The sequence below is a fragment of the Scyliorhinus torazame genome, chromosome 14 (genome assembly GCF_047496885.1).
Source record: "Scyliorhinus torazame isolate Kashiwa2021f chromosome 14, sScyTor2.1, whole genome shotgun sequence".
NCBI lineage: Eukaryota > Metazoa > Chordata > Chondrichthyes > Carcharhiniformes > Scyliorhinidae > Scyliorhinus > Scyliorhinus torazame.
This window is the reverse complement of record NC_092720.1, coordinates 90,725,116-90,747,847: the sequence shown is the minus strand read 5'-3', so window position 1 is coordinate 90,747,847 and position 22,732 is coordinate 90,725,116. Positions and strand designations below refer to the sequence as shown.

The 22,732-nt window shown below is 40.7% G+C and overlaps 2 protein-coding genes and 1 long non-coding RNA gene across 10 annotated transcripts in view; 1 reads left to right on the top strand and 2 right to left on the bottom strand.

Moving 5' to 3' along the window:
- ift80 (intraflagellar transport 80 homolog (Chlamydomonas)) overlaps nucleotides 1–17,208 on the bottom strand; it is a 398,557-nt gene extending 381,349 nt beyond the window's left edge. For 5 of the 6 annotated variants that reach the window (XM_072474470.1, XM_072474472.1, XM_072474473.1 and 2 more), the window contains exons 1-2: nucleotides 17,064–17,208; nucleotides 15,948–16,065 (exon numbers count right to left, since the gene is read on the bottom strand). In XM_072474470.1, the coding sequence (XP_072330571.1) occupies nucleotides 15,948–15,982 (35 nt within the window). In that variant the 5' untranslated portion in view covers nucleotides 15,983–16,065; nucleotides 17,064–17,208. Of the gene's footprint in view, nucleotides 1–15,947; nucleotides 16,066–16,404; nucleotides 16,838–17,063 lie in introns of those variants that run through there. The other variant, XM_072474471.1, reaches the window with a different exon arrangement.
- On the bottom strand, nucleotides 202–15,941 carry LOC140389875 (uncharacterized). The gene is made up of 3 exons (XR_011934500.1): nucleotides 15,526–15,941; nucleotides 7,761–7,847; nucleotides 202–1,698 (listed from the first exon to the last, which is right to left on the bottom strand). It is a non-coding gene; the product is annotated as an uncharacterized lncRNA (long non-coding RNA).
- A 78-nt stretch (nucleotides 17,209–17,286) lies between the features above and the next one.
- The window catches only part of smc4 (structural maintenance of chromosomes 4), an 89,609-nt gene continuing 84,163 nt past the window's right edge, over nucleotides 17,287–22,732 (top strand). Inside the window, exons 1-5 of one of the 3 annotated variants that reach the window (XM_072474467.1) lie at nucleotides 17,287–17,435; nucleotides 18,448–18,603; nucleotides 20,076–20,266; nucleotides 20,689–20,880; nucleotides 21,851–22,027. In XM_072474467.1, the coding sequence (XP_072330568.1) occupies nucleotides 18,462–18,603; nucleotides 20,076–20,266; nucleotides 20,689–20,880; nucleotides 21,851–22,027 (702 nt within the window). In that variant the 5' untranslated portion in view covers nucleotides 17,287–17,435; nucleotides 18,448–18,461. Of the gene's footprint in view, nucleotides 17,581–18,070; nucleotides 18,094–18,447; nucleotides 18,604–20,075; nucleotides 20,267–20,688; nucleotides 20,881–21,850; nucleotides 22,028–22,732 lie in introns of those variants that run through there. The other 2 variants (XM_072474466.1, XM_072474468.1) reach the window with 2 other exon arrangements.

The following is a 22,732-nucleotide window of genomic DNA, read 5'->3' as shown; positions in this document are numbered from 1 at the left end:
ATTAATATCATGAGAGTCTGGACAAAATAGATACGGAACCACTGTTCCCATTGGGGGAAGGAGAGAACAAGAGGGTTCAGATATACTGTTATGGGCCAGGGTTTAGAGAACCCCAAAGTGTAGCATGGAGTTCACCTGACCCACAACTTTTACTAGATTGTGGTATGGGGAGCACACTGCCCACTCTACAGGTGTGGTACAGCAGAAATGGAAAAGTATTTTTTAAAGCAAAACAATGTTTATTCTATGAACTCAAGTTAACCTTTTTAAAACATACAGTGAACATCTTAGCAACCATTAATTCAAATACAACCCCCAAAGACTACAACATTAAGTAAACCTTTAAGCTTTCCTTTTTAACATCCAGTAGACTTAAGAAGCCCCTTTTAACAGAAGCACATTAGGTTTACATTCACGACTGAGAACATTTATAATTCTGAATTTACCAAATGATCAAGAGATAGTCTTTCCATGGCAGAGATATCAACAGTATACCTGCTCTGTCTGGCTTCAGCTCCAACACTCAAAACTAAACTAAAACACACCCTGCAGCAAACAGCCTAAAGCGAAAGTAAAAAGCTGACAGACAGCCCAGCTCCACCCACTCCCTCACATCATTGCAGTAGTAAACACCCATTTCTTAAATGTACTCCCACTACAGATATTTATATACATACCCATTTATAAACACCCATTTCTTAAAGGCACTCTCACATGACACATCCTCCCAAGAAAAAAACAATAAACCATCAACTTCAAGATGGTTTCATTTTTCATCTTTTCACTATCCCTTTAAGAAATACACACAGTAAATATACTTTTTCATTTCAAAAAACAACATACTCAAACAGGTATAATAATATAGTCCATTTTTAAAAACATTTTTCTTCCTCCAACTGAAATCCTTCTCGATTGAGAGTCTCTTTGAACAAGGAGGTCTCTGCACGATCCGTCCATTTCTCTACACCTCGGCATTTCTCTTTAAAGTCAGATACTTTAGTTCAAACTGATCACAGAATCCCTTGTAATTCTCCAACACAGGAGCATTGGTTCTCACAGCTTTTAGGCCGTCAAATGCCTGTTGAAACTCTGCTGTCCATTGAAATTTTCTTCAGCAAGTCCATCAGTGGAGCAACCACGCTACAAAGCTTTTGCACAAATGTTCGATCAAATCCACTAATGCCAAGAAATTGCATTATTTCCCTTCGTCTTGAGGGTATTGAAAACTCCTCAAGGAAAGTGACTTGGGCTTTTCCAAATTCTCTTTTGGCTAGATTTATCACCAAACCCGCCTCTTGAAGTCAATCAAATAACTCCATCAGATGTTTTAAATGTTCTTTCCATGTCTGGCTGAAAATTACCAAATCGTCGATGTATACCGCACAATTGTTAGTTAACCGTTGAAATGTGGTTGGGGCGTTTTTCATGCCAAATGGCATAACTTTGAATTGGTATATAGCATCTGGAGTCACAAAAGCTGAAATCTCCTTCGCCCTTTCGGATAAAGGTACCTGCCAGTAACCTTTAAGTAAATCCAGTTTGGAAATAAAAGCCGATTGTCCCACTTTCTCAATGCAATCCCACACACAACCGTTGGGTACCATCTGGTTTAGGTACCATCACTATGGGGAAGCTCCATTGGCTGCAACCCACTTCAATTCTGCCATTTTTAAACATACTCTCAATCTCTTTGTTAACCTGTGCCAATTTTAAAGGGTTAAGTCGGTATGGATGTTGTTTGATTGGAAGAGCATTTCCCACATCTACATCATGTATAGCCATTTTAGTACTTCCCAATTTATCTCCACAAATATGCCATGTGATATCAATAACTCTTTCAGGTCAGTCCATTTTTCCTCTGGAAGGTAACTCAACAATTTATCCCAATTATTAAGAACGTCCTCGTTTTCCAATTTAATTAGAGGTATGTCAAATTCACAGTCATCTGGATTTGGTTCGTCACTTTGAGGTAGAATCATTAAAACCTCCTCCTTTTTCTCTCCTTCCCTTTCAAAGTACCTTTTAAGCATATTCACATGACACACTCGGTGAGTTTTCCTTCTATCTGGTGTTTTTAACCACATAATTCACCTCACTTAATTTCCTTTCAATCTGATAAGGTCCACAAAACCTTGCTTTTAAAGATTCACCTACCACTGGTAACAACACGAAAACTATCTCCACTGGCAAAACTACGAACTTTGGATTTCATGTCCGCTACACGTTTCATCATATTTTATGCAACTTTTAAATATTGTCTAGCCAATTCACCTGCTCTATTTAATCGTTCCCTTAAATTTGACATTTAATCCAATAATGTAATTCCGATTTCTCACTCACCAATTTTTCCTTAGTCAATTTAAGTGGTCCTCTTACCTCATGACCAAAAATTAGTTCAAAAGGACCGAATTTGGTTGACTCATTAGGTGCATCCCTAATTGCAAACAGTACGAATGGAATTCCTTTATCCCAATCCTCTGGATAATCGTGACAATAAGCCCTCAACATGGTCTTTAATGTCTAACGCCACCTTTCTAACGCTCCCTGCGATTCTGGATGGTATGCAGTTGATTTATATTGTTTTATTCCTACGCTATCCATAACTTCTTTGAATAACCTGGAGGTAAAATTTGATCCTTGATCTGATTGTATTTCTGTGGGTAGTCCATATCTAGTAAAGAATTTAAGTAACTCCTCCACAATCTTTTTAGCTGTAATATTACAGACTGGAATGGCCTCTGGAAACCTAGTAGACACATCCATTATCGTCAAAAGATATTAATTCCCACTTTTTGTTTTATGAAGCGGTCCTACGCAATCAATTAGGACCCTTGTAAAAGCGCTGGTTTTATCAGTGCTTGAGGTTTCCCTATCACTTGACATGTGTGACATGATTGACAAAATTTAACTACCTCATTATGTAGTCCAGGCCAATAAAAACATTTCTGGATTTTAGCTTGAGTTTTCCTTATTCCCAAATGACCTCCCACTGGTACCATGTGCAACTCGCAATACCTCCTTTCTATACCCTACTGGCAATACTACTTGATGAACTTCTGCCCACTTTTCATCCGCCTGCATATATAAAGGTCTCCATTTTCTCATCAAGGCACCACTTTTACAGTAATAACACTCTGGCATACACTCAGATTCCTCTTCTGCGTATGCTTTCTGATACATCCGGTTTATTTCTATATCTTTTTGTTGTAACTCCGCCAATTTTCCTGAACTAAATATATCCGCATCATCCTCCACCTGTTCTTGTTCTTTTTCAGCCATCTGATTAAAAATTGTTTCTGATAGTTGCACTTCAACGTCATCTTCACTCTTTGATTTCTCCTCGTCTTAACCGGTGACTTTGCGACCTTGTTACCACACAATCCGGAAAAGTCCCAGGCTATTCGTCCTTCAACACTGCAGTTGTCTGATTTTCAACTGGCTTATCAACCACAGTAGGCATCACGCTCACCTGCGATTCAACTATATCATTACCTGAGATAAACTGTATTCCAGGACAAGATAGTTTCTCTATTACTCCTACTACCACTTCACCACTCTTCACTGGACTTTCCAACCTTACCTTCTATAATGGAACACTACTCCTCTCACCCTGAATTCCACATATTACCACTTTTTCTGGCAACATTCTTCCCAAACTACATAACTCCTCATCTCTTACCATTAAAGATTGACTAGCTCTCGTATCTCTTAAAATTGTGACTTCTTTACCTGCTCCTCCTGATCCACGAGTAAACTTTACCCACACAAGTAAATTCTTTAGACACCTGGCACCTTCTTAACAATTACTCTTGAACAGGCTGTACAATCGTTAGCACCCCCTTCGCTTCCCTTGGGCTTTCCTTTACTACTTTAACAAACCCCACTGTCTTATCCAGTTTTACCACATCAGCCTTCCCAGTCCTTTTCTTCAAACACCAACACTGACTTTACATGGCCTAGTTTATTACAGTGAAAACATTTGAAAGTTTATTTATTTTCCACCCTCCTGGATTTCTTTTTTAATTAATCTGAGGTACACTCTCCTTATTATCTCCTTATCACCTTTACCGCTTGAATATTTCTAATGTGCCCAGTTTCTATCCCTCACAGGCTGAAACTGATGTTGGAAACCAATCTTTGATTTATGAACTAATTCATAATCATCTGCCATTTCCGCTGCTAATCTCAGTTCTAACCCTCTGTTCTTCCACACGAGTTCTCACTACATCAGGAATTGAATTTTTAAACTCCTCCAAAAGTATAATTTCTCTGGGAGCTTCATACGTTTGGTCTATTTTCAAAGCCCTTATCCACCTATCAAAATTACTCTGTTTGAGCCTTTCAAACTTCATGCATGTTTGACCAAATTCTTTCCTTAAATTTCTAAACCTTTGTCTGTAAGTTTCAGGCACTAGTTCATATGCACCCAAGATGGATTTTTTTCACCTCCTCATACGTCGCAGATACCTCCTCCGGTAGTGATGCAAACACTTCACTAGCCCTACCTACCAGCTTTGTTTGAATTAGTAATACCCACATGTCCTGTGGCCATTTCATTTGTTTAGCTACCTTCTCAAATGAAATGAGAAAGGCTTCCACCTCCTTCTCGTCAAACCTTGGCAATGCTTGGACAGATTTAAATAGATTCCCACCAAGCCTTCGACTATGACGCTCTTTCTCACTATGCTCATCACTATCCACCAACTGTACGTTTCCCTTTACATCTGCCAATTTTAACTGACTGTCATGTTTCATGGCCATTTTCTGAAGTTCAAACTCTCTCTATCTTTTTCCCTGATTTGTATCTCCTTTTTTCTTTGTTCTGTTAGGGCTATTCTGTTTTCCTTTCTTTCTCTTTTTCCTCTCTCTTTCTTCTCGCTCTCTTTCGTATTCAAACTGTTTTAATTCTTTCTCATGTTCCATTTGTTTAATTTGCAACTGAATTTTTGCTATTTCCAAAGAGTCAAACTGTATCTCAGGCAACTTTAAATACTTAGCCACCGCCATAATTACCTCATCTTTTCGCATTTTGTCAGGTGATGTTAACTGCAATGTTTTTGCCAAATCTAACAGTATGCTTTTAGTCTCCGCCCATAAGGTGCTGTGTGACTGTCTCCACCCCAAAAAATGTCAAAGCCTCTGAGAGCCATTGTTCATAACACACTCCCTACTTAACTAAAATACCACACCTGAAAAGCACCCACAATATGCTCACCCCTCACTGTCTTTAAGTTCACAAAGCCATTCCAATAGATAGACTTTTATCCCGGATGAGCCCCCAATTTGTTATGGGCCAGGGTTTAGAGAACCCCAAAGTGTATCATGGAGTTCACCTGACCCACAACTTTTAATAGATTGTGGTATAGGGAGCACATGGCCCACTCTACAGGTGTGGTACAGCAGAAATGGAAAAGTATTTTTTAAAGCAAAACAATGTTTATTCTATGAACTCAAGTTAACTGTTTTAAAACATACAGTGAACATCTTAGCAACCATTAATTCAAATACAACCCCCAAAGACTACAACACTAAGTAAACCTTTAAACTTTCCTTTTTAACATCCAGAAGACTTAAGAAACCCCTTTTAACTGAAGCACATTAGGTTTACATTCACGAAGGAGAACATTTATAATTCTGAATTCACCAAATGATCAAGAGATAGTCTTTTCATGGCAGAGAGATCAACAGTACACCTGCTCTGTCTGGCTTCAGCTCCAACAATGAAAACGAAACTAAAACACACCCTGCAGCAAACAGCCTAAAACGAAAGTAAAAAGCTGACAGACAGCCCAGCTCCACCCACTCTCTGACATCACTGCAGTAGTAAACACCCATTTCTTAAAGGTACTCTCACTACAGATATTTATATACATACCCATTTATAAACACCCATTTCTTAAAGGTACTCTCACATGACAATACGGCAAATAGCAGAAAAAGCAATGGCGACCCAAGATAAACATTTTCACGCAGGGAGTGGTTAGGACCTGGAAAACGGGGGCAGCAGGGTGTCACAGTAGTTTGCAGTGCTGCCTCATGGTGCCGAGGACCCGGGTCACTGTCTATGTGGAGTTTGCACATTCTCCTTGTGTCTGCGTGGGTCTCACCCCCACAACCCAAAAAGATGTTCAGGGTGGGTGAATTGGCCACGCTAAATTGCTCCAAAATTGGAAAAAAAATTGGGTACACTAAAAAGGATCTGGAATGCACTGCTGAATGTATAGTAGAAGCATGTTCAATTGAGCCATTCAAGATGGAATTCGCATTCAAGAAGGAATTGGATTATTATCTGGAAAGGAAGAACGTGCAGTGCAGACGGTGGGGTAGTGCCACATGGTAAATTGCTCCTGTGGACAGTCAACGTAGACATGACAGGCTGAATGGTTTCTTGTGTTGTAACAATTCAGTGATACCTGTCTTACCAATTTGATTGAATTATTTGAGGAAGTTACCAAGTTGCTGAGTGATGGAAGCTCAGTACATATTGTACATCTTTCAGAACCTTTGATAAAATGTCAGGCAACATCTTTCGGAACAGTGGGCTGATCCTAAATCAGTAAAGACACAACAGGCCAAATGGCCTCCTTCTAGGTCATAAATGCAGAGACTTTTTAAAATACAGACGAGTGCATAACTTGAGCTCACAGCCAAGATGGCTACCCAATTTACATCACTGTACAAGCCACATTCCAAACAGCTGACATGGAGACACCATGTCTGCAAGGATAGTGGCCTCAGGAGAACACGAGTGAGCAACATATCCTGTTTCCATTATCAAGGCATCAAGAGGTATTCAACAGGGGTTCCCAGACATGAAAGAATTCTTACAACACCAGGTTAAAGTCCAACAGGTTTGTTTCGAATCACTGTCTTACGGAACATTGCGGAGGAAGGAGCAGTGCTCCGAAAGCTAGTGATTCGAAACAAACCTGTTGGACTTTAACCTGGTGTTGTAAGACTTCTTGCATGTCTGGGAACCCCAGTTCAACGCCGGCATCTCCACATCATGGTTCCCAGACATGTAATGGAATTATGTTTTAAACCCAAACACTTGAACAATGGGACCCGGGCTCAGAGAGGAGATTCCTAGACATATATTGGTTTAAGTAACAAGAAGGGATATAACAGTAATGAGTGACAGTCAAGTGACAGATCCACCTTTGTGTAAAGCTTCTCTTTTTTCTGCAGTGAGGGGAAGAGCAGCTGAAATGTTGATGTGAGAAGACCTGAGAGAGGGCCCCGTTTCCTCCCTCGCTCTCCAACTCAAGGTGCAAGCTTTCAAAGTGGGACCACCCGGAGTCACACTTCCTACCCGCCCCCCCCCCCCCCCCCCCCCCCCCCCCAATTCAGAAAGAAAATTCTTGAATGAAATCAACTCTGCTACATCTTTAAATCACAAGGCAACCAACAGGACCACCAAAATCATCCTGAAGCCAGACATGTCATCAAACTCCACGAGCTGTATACTCCTTCTATTTCTCTGGACTCTATAATTTGATTAAACTATCGTTCCCCTCTCTGTGGTGTGTGTGCACATGAAATCAGAGGGTATTTTATTATTTTACTTAGACCAGATTAAGTATAATAAAACTAGCCTCTTTCTTTGTTAAACTCAAGAAAACCTGCCCGTGTCTTTTATGATCACAGCACATAAACAGTTAAAGACACACTGAGGTGGCAAGTCGATCCTTTTCACAAAAGCTCTGTTAAAGTCAAATGAGGAATGGGGAAAAGATTAGAGTCATTCGACCCCTCCTCACCTGTTCGTAAATGTAGGAAAAATGGGGAGGTCACTTATTACTTTGAAGGTGCAAGTCCAGGTGGTGTAGATGAATAAAGGGATCTCGCTATACAAATACAACAATTATTAAAAAGTTGCAACAGATTAGCAAAGTCAGAAACAAAGCAAACCAAGCACCAACTTTACTTCTTGAAGGATAGAACTGAAAAGTAGGGAAGTTATACCAAACCTGCATCAAACCTTTGTTAGGCCACCACACAATTGAGTACTGTAGCAGTTCTTTTCATCATCATTATAAAATGCATACACAGATATTGGAAAGAGTGCAGAGAAGATTTACACAGATCATACCAGAAATGCAAGAGGTATAGTTGTCCGAGAGGGTGTGCAGATTGGGTCTCTTCTCTTGAATATACAAATTTGAGGGGTGACCTAATCGAGGTCTTTATAATTATGAATGTATGGAGGCCATTAACATAAAATAGTTAACAAGAAATTCAATAAGGAATTCAGAGGACTCTTCCTTGTGCAAAATAGGTGGTGAGAATGTGGAACTTGCGAGAACTGGGAGTGGGTGAAGTGGATGGTTTAGATGCACATAAGGGGAAAACACAAGCATATGAGAAAGAAGGGATTAGGGCATGTTAATCTAGGTTAATAGATTAAGATGAGGAAAGATGAGAAGAGGCTCAAGTGGAACATAAATGCTGACATGGACTGATTGGACAAAATGGCCTGTGCCGTATATCATATGTAATCTTTTGTAATTCAGTTGTGAATGTTAGAAATTATAGCCAGGACAACACTAGAATTATAGAATACTAGAATTATGATCCTTTGCTTGTACACAAAGCCTTGGGTCAGGTACTTCTAGAATATGATGTTCTGATTTGGTCACCTCACTCATTAGGAAACAGATGCCCTGGAAGAGGTTGAGGGGGGCTAACAATTGATATCTACTCCAAAGGATCCTTAGTTATCAGGATATGCTCAAAGAATTAAGGCTACTTTGTCTTGGAAAATAGTAAGCTGAAAAAAAGTTGGGTCTGTCCGAATTGCAGCTCCTCACTGACCACATGGATATGTTGGAGCAGCAGTTGGATGCACTTAGGAGCATGAAGGTGGTGGAAAGCGTCATAGACAGGAGTTTTAGTGATGTGGTTACACTCAAGATGCAGGCAAATAGATGGGTGACCGCTAGAAGAAGCAAGAAGTCAGTGCACGAATCCCCTGTGGTTGTCTCTAACAAGTATGCCATTTTGGATACAGTTGGGGGGTGGGGTTTGGCCTATCAGGGGCTAACAGCAGCAGCAGCCAGAGCAGTGGCTGGCTCTGTTGTTAAGCAGGAAGGGACAAAGAGCACTAGAGCAATAGTTCTAGGAGACTCTATAGTTAGGGGTACAGATAGGCGTGTCTGTGGACGTGAAAGAAACCCCAGGATGATATGTTGCCTCCCTGGTGCCAGGGTCCAGAACGTCTCTGAATAGGCAGAAAGCATTCTGAAGGGACAGAGTGAACAGCCGGTCGTGGCACATATTGGTACAAACGACATGGGTAAGAAGAGCGACGAGGTCCTGCAGCAGCAGTTTAGGGAGTTAGGTAGAAAGTTAAAAAGCAGGACCTCTAGAGTTGTAAGATAGTACAGCTCAACACATGGCTAAACAGCTGGTGTAGATGAGTGGGTTTCGGATACCTGACCATTGGGATCTCTTCTGGGGCAGGTGGGATCTGTACAAGAAGGAAGGGTTGCATCTAAACTGGAGGGGCATGAATATTTTGGACGGGAGGTTTGCTAGTGTCACAAGGGAGGATTTAAACTAGTTTAGCAGGGGGGATAGGAACCAAAGCAAAGATGAATTAACTGAAGGGGAACTAGAGGTAGGGCCAGTAAAACAGGAGGAGTAGGCAGGCTGTGGTTGCTGATCAAAGAGGGTCTGATGGACTGAAGCGCATTTGTTTCAATTCGAGAAGTGCAACAGGTAAGGTAGATGAACTTAAGAGCTTGGATTAGTACTTGGAACAATGATGTTGTTGCCGATACAGAGATTTGGTTAAGGGAAGGACAGGATTGGCAGCTTTATGTTCCAGAATACAGATGTTTCAGACTGGATAGAGGGGGATGTAAAAGGGGTGGGGGGAGTTGCACTATTGGTTAAGGAGAATATCACAGCTCTACTCTGGGAGGACATCTTGGAGGGCTCATATAGTGAGGCAATATGGGTAGAGCTCAGGAAAAGGAAGGGTGTAGTCACAATGTTGGGGGTCTACTATTGGCCTCCCAACAGCCAGTGGGAGATAGAGGAACAGATATATAGGCAGATTTTGCCACGGTTTAAAAGTAACAGAGTTGTTGTGGTGGGTGATTTTAACTTCCCTTATATTGACTGGGACTCACTTAGTGCTAGGGGGGGGAAGGATGGGCAGAGTTTGTAAGGAGCATCCAGGAGGGCGTCTTGAAACAGTATGTAGATAGTCCAACCAGGGAAGGGGCCGTACTGGATCTGCTATTGGGGAATGAGCCCAGCCAGGTGGTCGACGTTTCAGAAGGGGGGCAGTTCAGGAACAGTGACCACAATTCAGTAAGCTTTAAGGTACTGATGGAAATGTAGTCCTCAGGTGAAGGTGCTAAATTAGGAGAAGGTTAATTAAAACAATATTGGGCAGGAACTGAAGAATGTAGATGGGGGCAGATGTTTTGAGGGAAAATCAACATCTGGCATGTGGGAAGCTTTCAAGTGCAAGTTGATAGGAATTCAGGACTAAGTACGGCGAGTTTCGGGAACCTTGGATAACAAGAGACATTATGAGCCAAGTAAAAAAAAAAAAGGAAGCATTTGTCAAGGCCAAGAGACTGGAAACACATGAAGCAGGAAGTGGAATACAAGGAAAGTAGAAAGAAACTTAAGCAAGGAGTCAGGAGGGCTTAAAGGGGTCACGAAAAGTAATTGGCCAGCAGGATTAAGGAAAATCCCAAGGCTTTTTAATATATATAAATATATATATAAAGAGCAAGAGGGTAGCCAGGGAGAGGGTTGGACCACTCAAGGACCGGGGAAGGTATCTATACATGGAGCCAGACGAAATGGGTGAAGGACCAAAGAGAAGGACTTGGTGGATGAGGAGTCTGGGGAAGGGAGTGTTGATAGTTTGGGTCATGTTGAGATCAAAAAGGAGGTATTTGGCATCTTGAAAAACATTAAGGTAGACAAGTCCCCAGCGCCTGATGGGGTGTACTCCAAAATACTGAGAGGGGCACTCCAAAATACTGAGAGAGGCAAGGGAGGAAATTGCTGGGGCTTTGAGAGAAATCTTTATATCCTCATTGACTACAGGGGAGGTCCCAGAGGATTAGAGAATAGCCAATGGTGTTCCTTTGTTTAAGAAGGGTAGCAAGATGGGCAGCACGGTGCGCAGTGGGTTAGCCCTGTAGTTTCACGGCGTCGAGGTCCCAAGTTCGATCCCGGCTCTGGGTCACTGGCCGTATGGAGTTTGCACATTCTCCCAGTGTTTGCGTGGGTTTCGCCCCCACAACCCAAAGATGTGCAGACTAGGTGGATTGGCCACGCTAAATTGCCCCTTAATTGGAAAAAATGAATTGGGTACTCTCAATTTTTTTTTTTTTAAAAAGGGTAGCACGGATAATCCAGGTAATTACAGGCCAGTGAGCCTTACACCATTGGTAGGGAAATTATTGGAGAGGATTCTTTGAGACAGGATTTACTCCCACTTGGAAATAAGTGGATGTATTAGCGAGAGGCAACATGGTTTTGTGAAGGGGAGGTCATGTCTCACTAACTTGATTGTGTTTTCCGAGGAAGTGACAAAGATGATTGGTGAGGGTAGGGCAGTGGATGTTGTCTATATGGATTTAAGTAAGGCCTTTGACAAAGTCCCTCATGGCAGACTGGTACAAAAGGTGAAGTCGCACGGGATCAGAAGTGAGCTGGCAAGATGGATACAGAACTGGCTCGGTCATAGAAGACAAGAGGGTAGCATTGGAAGGGTGTGTTTCTGAATGGAAGGCTGTGTTATATATAAAAATGATTTGGAGGAAAACGTAACTGGTTTGATTAGTACGTTTGTGGACAACACAAAGGTTGGTAGAATTGCGGATAGCGATGAGGACCGTCAGAGGATACAGCAGGATATAGATCATTTAGAGACTTGGGCGGGGAGATGGCAGATGGAGTTTAATCCGGACAAATGTGAGGTAATGCATTTGGGAAGGTCTAATGCAGATGGGAAATATACAGTAAATGGAAGAACCCTTAAGAGTATTGATAAGCAGGGGCAGCATGTGACGCAGTGGTTAGTACTGGGACTGCGGCGCTGAGGACACGGGTTCGAATCCCGGCCCTGGGTCACTGTCCGTGTGGAGTATGCACATTCACCTCACGTCTGCGTGGGTTTCACCCCCACAACCCAAAGATGTGCAGGTTAGGGTGATTGGCCACGCTAAATTGCCTGTTAATTGAAAAAGAAAATAATTGACTGCTCTAAATTTATTTTTTAAAAGAGTATTGATAAGCAGAGGGATCTGGGTGCACAGGTCACTGAAAGTGGCTACGCAGGTGGAAAAGGTAGTCAAGAAGGCTTATGGCATGCTTGCCTTCATCGGCCGGGGCATTGAGTTTAAAAATTGGCAAGTCATGTTGCAGCTATATAGAACCTTAGTTAGGCCGCACTTGGAATATAGTGTTCAATTCGGGTCGCCACACTACCAGAAGGACGTGGAGGCTTTGGAGAGGGTACAGAAAAGATTTACTAGGACGTTGCCTGGTATGGAGGGCATTAGCTATGAGGAGAGGTTGGAGAAACTTGAATTTGTTCTCACTAGAACGACAGAAATGGAGGGCAACCTGATAGAAATCTACAAGAGTATGAGGGACATGGACAGAGTGGATATTCAGAAGCTTTTTTCCAGGGTGGAACAGTCAATTACTAGGGGGCATAGGTTTAAGGTGCAAGGGGCTAGGTTTAAAGGAGATGTACGAGGCAAGTTTATTTTACAGAGGGTGCTCGGAGCCTGGAACTCGCTGCTGGGGGAGATAGTGGAAGCAGATACGATAGTGACTTTTAAGGGATAGAACAGTACAGCACAGAACAGGCCCTTCGGCCCTCGATGTTGTGCCGAGCTTTGTCCGAAACCAAGATCAAGATGTCTTGATAAATATATGAATAGCATGGGAATAGAGAAATATGGTTCCCGGAAGGTAGGGGGTTTTAGTTCAGACGGGCAGCCTGGTCGGTGCAGGCTTGGAGGGCCGAAGGGCCTGTGATGGGCTGTTATTTTCTTTGTTCTGGACTCCAATTCAGTGGTGTCAATCAGCTCCTTAAGCTAGTCACCAACATCTTGGATATCCTCTGACCTAAATCTACCAGTGTGGTACATAAGATCCGGGAAAATAAAAATGAAGCATCTGGGCTAAATCTCTATGCATGCATGTTCCTTTAATCAGGAACCCCTTCCACGTCCTGCACACCCCCCCCCCCCCCCTCCCCCCCTCCCCTCCTCCACATGAACTGGGGAACTTCCATCCCATACATGACAGGGGAGCCCCCTCTACCCATGACCTACCCCCATGCACCAGGGGAACCTCTACCCCCTCCTCTGCCCAACCATCCTCCTCCCCCTCAGCCCTCCTCAGCCCCACGCACCATAAAACCTCCCCCCCCCCCCCCCCCCCAAACAAACCAAGGAACCTCCCCGCACCACCACACCCGGTGGAGTAAAATAGGTCAATGAAAGGATAGATTGCACAAAACATGTTTAGAGCACAAGACAAAAGAATTGTTAATACCAGTGTTAAAGACTAGAGGATGCTGATAGTGACATAAAGGTAAACTAGCAGAATATGTTAATGTAGAACAAAGGTCAGTGCTCAGTGAAAGCAAAACTTAAGCACAAATGTCAGGTGGACCTGTAGGGGAGTAGTTGGGACAAATATATTTTTGCATGTACTTTTTTTTTTTTTTAAAAGGGGTCAAGATGGAGGAGAACGTACACAGTGTAAAGTTGTTGAACACAATGTTGGGTTCAGAAGGTGCCCAATCGGAAGTTTGTGTTGGGCTTGCAGCAGGCCAAAGTCGGACACGAGATAATGAGCTGAAACGGCAAGCGATAGGAACCATAAAATCTCTGCAGTGCAGGAGGCCATTCGGCCCACCAAGTCTGCACTGACCCTCCAAAAGAGCATCCTAGGAGGTAGCTGTAGGAGTTGATGGGTTAGTAATGAATATTGATGGTCAGTATAACACCAGAAATGGAGACAGAGGGGTTCAGGAAGGGAAGGGAAGTGTCAGAGATGGACCATGTGAAGTTGAGAAAGGAATGGAAATTGGAAGCAAAATAGGTAAGTTTTTCCAGGTCCAGAAGAAAGCATGAAGCGGTATTGATAGTCAGCGATGTAATGGAAAAACGGTTGTGGGAAGCACTACCAAACACCCCCAACCCTTTAAAAGGAGATTTTTAATTTTTTAAAAATATAAATTGAGAATACCCAATTCATTTTTTCCAATTAAGGGCCAATTTAGCGTGTTCAATCCACCTACCTTGCACATCTTTGGGTTGTGGGGCGAAACCCACGCAAACACAGGGAGAATGCGCAAACGGACAGTGACCCAGAGCCGGGATCAAACCTGGGACCTCGGCGCCATGAGGCAGCAGGGCTAACCCACTGCCCCACCGTGCTGCCCTTAAAAGGAGATTTTTATAACTATCGATTATAGTTTCATGGTTACATGACCCAAACTGGATGCCCTTGCACTTCCCCCAATTCTCTCTGCCACAGATTTTCCCAATCTACTACTGCCTATTAGTACATTCCTATTCCATCTGTATTGCTTGCTGTGCCAACTAAGTGTTGTCAGCAAACCTCAGTATATGGATCTCCATTCCTTCATCCAAGTCATGGTTACATGGCCAACACTGGCTGCAGGGGGCAATTACAATGTAGCATGATTACACAAGACATTTTCTATCATAATTGTGGGCATAGAAATTTAAAATTGAAAACAATTGACACAAAAGTGTGGGAGAAATAAAACAATGGAAAAGATTTGCAGGCAGCAAGATTTAAGGTTTTTAACACATTATAGAGTAATGGTGTTGGTTCAAAGTAGGTCAATAAAGGAGAACCAGAAGAGCTGAATAGAAATTAATGAAAAAACACATTTAGAACAGCTATCAGTTTTTATTTTACTCAAAAATGTTAATAACCTACCATAACAAGTGAAAACACCAAAGCCATCTGAAGCAACATTAGATACCATAATTATAGAGCAGCTCCTATGCTTGAAGTGAGTTAGGTTAAACAAATCCGTAGAATCCGTACAGTACAGAAGGCGGCCATTTGGCCCATCGAGTCTGCACCGATGCTCCGAAAGAGCAATCCACCTACGCCCACTCCCCCACCCCAACCCCGTAACCTAACCTACACATCTTTGGACACTAAGGGACAATTGGTTATGGCCAATCCACATATTTCTGGACTATGGGAGGAAACCAGAACACCAGAAGGAAACCCACAGACGCAGGGAGAATGTGTAAACTCCACACAGACAGACACCCAAGGTCAGAATCGAACCCAGGTCCCTGGTGCTGTGAGGCAGTGCTAACCACTGTGTCACCCTGGTGTCTAATTTCTGACAACTGTATGTTACAGCTGTCAGAATTAATGTTTTGTTCCAGCAATATTCTATTTCACAAGGTGAGTGGTGAATATCAAAGTTGACTAGTAAATGCCTATTTTATGACCAAAGTAAAATGAAATTAATCAGATTACCTTTTGTACAGTAGGTCCCCATGTTTTCACCTCTGTATACTTGGCACTGTTCAGTGCAATATACATCTCTGTTATAAACCGTTTGGGACAGGATCAGAACAGAAATTGTTTTATTTACTTTAGTATTATCAAATTGGAAACAAAGAAGAATCAACCCAAATTGTTGTATTTTGTCTATTGCAAAAGTAATCAATTAAAAAAATATATAATAATACATGAATATGGTGAAAATCAGAATCTGCTTTAACAATAGTCTGGACCACAGGTCATACTAAATATCAAATTTCAAACATGAGTCAATAATTTACTGATGTAATATAAAGCTATACATTTTTCCAATTTGAAAAGATGGGTATTTTTTACTTGTTTGTAACCTAATACCCATTACAAAATCAAAATATGATTTAATTAAAAGGATATGTTTCGGTTCTTTCAAGAGCGATGTCTTCAGCCTCATGCTTTAGAAATTGAGTTAGATGCAATGATTAAATTAACTCCAGCAACAGCTGTCAATCCCACTAACTGCAACGTCTTCAGTGGCTGCCAGATTCACAAGAATGTTAGCAGTTACACATCCTTTCTGAATATTTAGAAACATTCATTCGGAAATTAACGGATATCAAACAGTCTGAGAATTATCAATAGATTTTCAATGTGCATATGCGTACAAATAAAAAAAGTGCACATAATATCACAAAGCAAGTTTTCCCTAGTATAACACATTACAGCAAATATATACTTTGACATGCAATAATATAAATTAATTGGAGTAATACGAACACTTAAAAATATAAAGTATGTTTAAGTGTACATCATCAAGCCTCTTGGAACACTTATAAATCAATATTTTTATTCATCTGTAATGCTACACCTACAAACCTTGGCGTTCTAATTCAGCATTTGTCCGCAAATCAGGCAACATGACAAATCGAGTTTTCCTTCTCGGAGTGCCCGAGGACACAAAATTAAAACAGTTAAGAAATATAAACACCGATAGAACTGAGCAGTTTCGCTTTGAGTCGCGTTGCCTTGGTTCACGAACTGGAGAGAGTTGGGAATCTCTAGTCACCCTGCCAAGTTACCAGGTGTCCTACCAAGGTGTCTGTCCATTTGAGGGAATGAGAAACCCATCTCGGTTCACACAATTACGAACCTCCTTGATGCATTTCACTCTTAAAATCAAAGTGTCCAACAGTCGCATGCGTTCAACGTGGCTCTGGCGATGGGTCTGAACCCCGACGATTGTAAACAAACGCCCCCAAAAAGAAAACTGGCCGCGAGTTTTGTGGCAGGAAAGAACTGGAGTCGGGGGCGGGGGGGGGGGGGGGGGGGGGGGGAGAGAAATTGGTTCCCTGACACAACACATAGCCCTGGCAACAAAGATGTTTGTTTGCCCTAGCAGCAACAATGGGCCAAATATGCCTTTTCACTCAAACCCACACTCATCCCTACATTGACTCGTATGATTTGGGGGGGGGGGGGGACGACACGCGAGATGGAAAACACAGACCCGCGCGCAGAGGCCGCCATCGATTTACCTCAAGGGGTGGAAGGTGAAGGAAGCTTCCAGAGCCCAAACTCGGTCACTTCGCTCGGACGCAGCTCCCCACTTCCAGTTGCGACTCCGCTCTCGCGGCGCCTCGCGAGATCGCCGCGCGCCTGCTTCTTGGCAACCGGCACGGCAACCGCGGCGAGAAAAACAAATCCGCTCCACTTTTTAACCCGGCCCGCGCCGGCCCGCCGGCCCTCCCTGGCGGCGACCAGCGGCGCGGCGCTTTTGAATTTTCCTTTCGGCTTTTTGAAAATTGGCAGCGGCCCCATTTTTTCAAACCGGCTTACCCACAATGCTTTGTCCCTCAACGAATTTCAGTCAAGTTTAGTTTTCGGCGCCATTTTCGACTGGGTCCGAGGTGAGCGCTCGAATTTTTCTCGAATTTATTCCTTTATTTTTTATTTTCCGCGTGCGAAAGTGGTCCGAAAATATCGCCAAAAATTTTGTAAAAAAAACGGCCACCCTTGGACGCCGGAAAATCGGGATTCGGGTTGGTTTCCAAGGTATTGATGTAGTGGAAATGAAATCTTTTTTTAGCGGGATGAGATGCATGACAAATTTGTAAACATGTTGTTTCAGGGAAGTGGTGGCTAACTGCAATTTTTTTTTGAAAAACCGTTTCTCTTTATTGCCTTAAAATCAACTTTTGAAGGCACGTAAACGCCCCGCTCGTTGAACAACTGCGATTATTATCTGTCAAAATGTTAAGCTTTTTTTTTTCAATTTTGGGGCAGTTCCCCCCCCCCCCCCCCCGGATTTTTTTTTCCTCCCGCATTGTAATTTTTGACTATTTTAGCCTTTGGTGCACTCTGTAATTTCACACCGGACATTTGAACGAAATATTGGACACGAATCATGTCAAATTTTGATTTTTTTTTAAAAAAGAAAGGCTAACCGTGCGCCTATTTCAGTTTAAGAGTGACGTAGACTGCCTGAAATATACGTCGTTATGTACAGTATTTTTTTTCGCATTTGGTCAAATTGTTCCATTTTGAGTGAATGATGTATCCTTTCGGGTGAGTTTTGTCCTTTTGTGCAAATCTGCAAGGTTGTCTTTTTAGACCCGGTTTCTGTAACGTCATGATGTGGCATTATTGGATTACAGCGAAGTACAGTAAACTTTTGCTAATCTTGAGAAGGGGTTCGGGGAATTTGGGAATTAATGGTGGTCCTTTTCAGGAAAAAATGTCTTTATTTTTTTTTAAACCTTCATTTCATTTCTTGGCTTCGTCCAAAGATTGGTCTTTTTGGGAGGGAAACGAATTGTTATGGCAGTGAAGGGGATGACTTGGTTTGCCTTAAATTGTGTGTCCGATATATATATGTGTGTGTGATATATATATATATGTATTTGTTTTAACAATTCCTAGGTATAGGTTGAACCATGCCTGCCAAAGCGAAGTCTTCCACAGCCAAGCAAAGCGCAAAACTGGGTCCGGGGGGAGCTCAGCCCTTGGATGAGTCTGACAACGAAATGGATATCCAACAAAAGGCAACCGCACCAAGTGTAGATGAACCTACAAGAGGTAAACTTGTCTGATTTCTTTTTCGCGTATGGTTAATTTTACTTGCATCTAAGACTTACTGTTGAAAATGAGCGCGTTTCATTTCTTGTGATTTAAAAAAAAAATTGAAGTTGCGATTATCATTGCCTTATAATTCGTTTTGAAATTGGATTTAACCGCCTAAATGATGGTTAAACAGGTTGCCGATTCCATTGCTTTGAAATAGTTTGGAATCGTTTTGCATGTTGTTCTTCTGTTTTTTACTTGGAGTTAAGGGATGTAGTTTCATTTAGTAGAGTGTGGCAAAGAAACCAACCTTAACTTCAGTTTGTGTCAGAATAGTAGTTGAACTTCGTAGGTTTCATTGACAGTTGCAACGATTACTTGTTCCTGGAAAGTTTGTACTGCAGATTTTATGCCGGTTTTCAGCATGGACATGTGTGTGCGTTGTAATAACCAACGTTTAATCTGAAAGAAATATGTGCAATCGTGTAATGGATAACTTTTTTTGTTTGACAGTTTTTATGCCCTTTACACTGAAACGCAATTGGGTTTGAGTTTTCTTTTCATTGTGTTCCCTTTTTTCCTTTGCGCGTTTTTGTACAGTACGTGAATTGTGGGGGGAGGGGTTGCGTTTCTGTAGTCTGGAATACAAAACTTGCATTCGGAAGCTGCTGAAGATGTAAGATTTTAATTTTGAATTAAAGTGAAGGGTAATTTATGTGGAAATTTATTTTCGTTTTTTTAAAGAACAGTTTGCCAAAGATTAAATAAAATTAGTTTTTCCAGATTGTTACTGCAGCAACTCTAAAAGCAAGTATTTGGCAAACGTACAAGATTCAATAGCAGCATTAAAATAGTGCAAGTTGAATAGTTACTAGCCATTACTGCCGTACAGTATTTTTATGTTCACTTTTTGTCATGAATGCAAGGAAAGTTGCTGAAATGTAGCCTGTGGCAGTGTTTAACAGAGCACCAAAATAAATTTTATGATATATTATAATATCTTACTGTAGCACTCCCTTTCCCTCGTGCAAACACAGTGGGTTTTAAACGTTCACTTCCATTTATTAAATTTAATGTAATCCACTTCATCTTCAAGTATGTTACCCATAGTTATGAATATTGTTTTTTCCAGCAAGATTGAAGCATGAATCGTTGTGAGAAAAAATATAAATGTCTGGAAAATATTTTGATCCATTATAAAATCTGGTAACAAAATACTTTTGGTGTTCATTTTTTGTGGAAAGTAGATATTCGCCGTTCATCTTGATGTTGTAATTTTTGAATATCTGTACTTTCCAGATTTTTATGTATTAATATATGACAAAATAGTATCGGATTGTTTTTGTAAGAAAAAATCAACTTTAAAGGTGAACTCTGAATTGGCTTTTTATAGAGCTGTGGTGCAAAGCTGATTAGGTGAAATATTAATCTGATTTCCATCCTTTTCCCTTGGTAGAATAGTGTTTAATTTGTTTTGTCTCTGTCAGGTGCTGTCTCAGAATCACCAGTTGAACCAATTGATAATCGAAGTTTGGAAGAAATGTTAGCTGGCATATCTCCTCCTCCACCCCCAGCAATGACCAATGAACCTGGAGCTCCTCGCCTCATGATAACACATATAGTGAACCAAAATTTCAAATCCTATGCAGGAGAACAAATCCTGGGCCCTTTTCACAAGGTCAGCCTTTTTTTAAAATAATCTAGTTTTTAAAAAAATATGCTGTGCTTAATTTTCACTTGCGGCTGAGAATTTTACACGTTTTGAAACATTTTGGGTGGAGATGTGAAACTGAAAAATGCTTGGTCAGTTCCCCTAAATTTAGAATTGACGTGAATTTGAGATTTAATGTGTGTGTTTATGTTTTTTCAAAAGTAAAGTGAGTTTTTTTGACAAACATATAATAACTTTAATAATTTTAAAATAATTCTGCTGAAAAGTAAGTGTTCAGAGTTGTTGGTGTAAATGGACAGCTGGGAGTATGGCACGTCACAGTTTATGCTGACTACAACTTTAGTATATGGTGCATAGAGTTAATAATGGCCAGAAAAAATATTTTTGAAATATCTACAGTGTTCAGTAATTTTTTTCCTTTTGTACAGAGGTTTTCTTGTATTATCGGACCAAATGGGAGTGGGAAATCAAATGTGATTGACTCAATGCTGTTTGTTTTTGGCTACCGGGCCCAAAAAATCCGTTCTAAAAAATTGTCTGTACTCATTCACAATTCTGATGAACACAAAGATATTCAGAGCTGTACTGTTGAAGTTCATTTTCAAAAAATCATTGATAAGGTAATTATGTTACATGCTTGAATTTTTTTATTTAAAAAAACAATACATTATAATTTATACACTTCAGATATTTTAACCAGCAATTCAATTTTAAAATGTTTAAGTAGAGGGGTTATTTTTTTCCCCCTTACTTCCTGCTATTTTGTTTGTGTTGAATGTGAGGAAGTGCAAATTGTAAATAAGTAATTGTGTTGGCTTTCTAGCATGTAAGTAAAGTATTGAATCAGAAGCCCTATTGGCTTTATTTTTCTGCTTTGGATAGACTTAATGGGTAAAATATGTTAGTGCAACCTAAGAAAGTTTTATTAGTGTTCATTTAAATACTGTAAATGTCTACGAAATGCTTTCTGAGGGTACTGAAATGTAGAAAATAAACAAGTCATTGATGTTCTAGTGTTTTACATCAGTCAAATAGAATCAATGGAGGACACAAGAAGAAAATATAGACTGAAATGATGGGGAAATTTATTTGCCAAAAATACTTTTTAAAATAAGCATTTATATAACAATCTAATTTTCTGCCTGTTCAATCGGATTTTTGTGCGAAAGCGAATGCATATTTGAGCCTCGTGTCCAATAACTGCAGTGTAGATGGGGATGCAGGAATTTTTTTTTACCCCAATAAGAAATTATTTTTTGTAGGGAGTTGGGGCTTGATATTTATATGGCAGCATATAAAAGTAACCATTTAAAAGTCAGTAGACTGATTTTGTACATTGTGAAATGACAGATGTGCTGAGAAGTGAATTAAAATGCTAATCAGTTTCACTATGGCAAACTGAAAATTTGAAATCCACTTTAAAAAATTGTTAAGTGTATAAATTATTTATCTATCCTTTTTCATCATTGTGTACCTGGTGTGATATGTTAAACTCTTGTGTAAAGATGTAAAAATCGCTAAACTTGTAATTATTATTTAGATTTTAGTTTATTTTTGTTATTAATTTTTCAACAATCCTTTTCATGAAAGGAGGGTGATGATTTTGAAGTTATTCCAAATAGCGAGTTCTATGTTTCAAGAACTGCCTCCAAGGACAATTCGTCAGTTTACCAAATTAATGGAAATAAATCAACATTCAGAGATGTAGGAATGTTGCTTCGCAGCCACGGAATTGATCTGGATCACAACAGATTTTTGATTCTTCAGGTAAGTCTCCTTAAGATCACCATGAATAGTTACATATCAATGGAAATATTTTGTGGGGGGGGGGATGGAATCTATGCATGTGGAAGATGTAAACCAGCAGAGTTTTTCCTGTTACCTTATATTGCTGTAGCAGCACATCATGGTTTGCAGGGCTGCTTTCATAACTCAAGCCATTATTTGCTGCTGTAGTGCTTTAAGGCTAAACCAGAAAAAAAATTGCTTCCTATTCAATAAATTATACTTATGTGTCCTTTCTCACTTAATCAAGAAACTTTTGAGTAGACCTGTTAATGAAAATGCCAGTTACACTTTAGCAGCACGTAAATATTGGCGTGGCGATAATCGCCAATATTACTTGTGCTGCTGCAGCGTGACATGGTTTTATCACCCGCCAGATCGATGCATTTCAAAAATGAATTTTTTGGTGTATGCAGCAGAAGAAAAAGTCTACTTGCATTGCTATTAAAGGAATACTTTCTCATGTAAGTATATTTAAATGTTACTTTAATTGAGCTAGTTTATATTTAGTACTTCAAACTGTTTGCTAAGACATGTAAAAAGTAAATGAATTTTCAGCTATAAATTAAAGCTTAATTCAACAGAAGGTTGAGCACATCGTAACTTGTATTAGTGTGGAATTATTTGGGAAAACATCAGTGGCACCAGTCCTCATTTATTAGTACCACTAAATTGCACCTGGGTCAT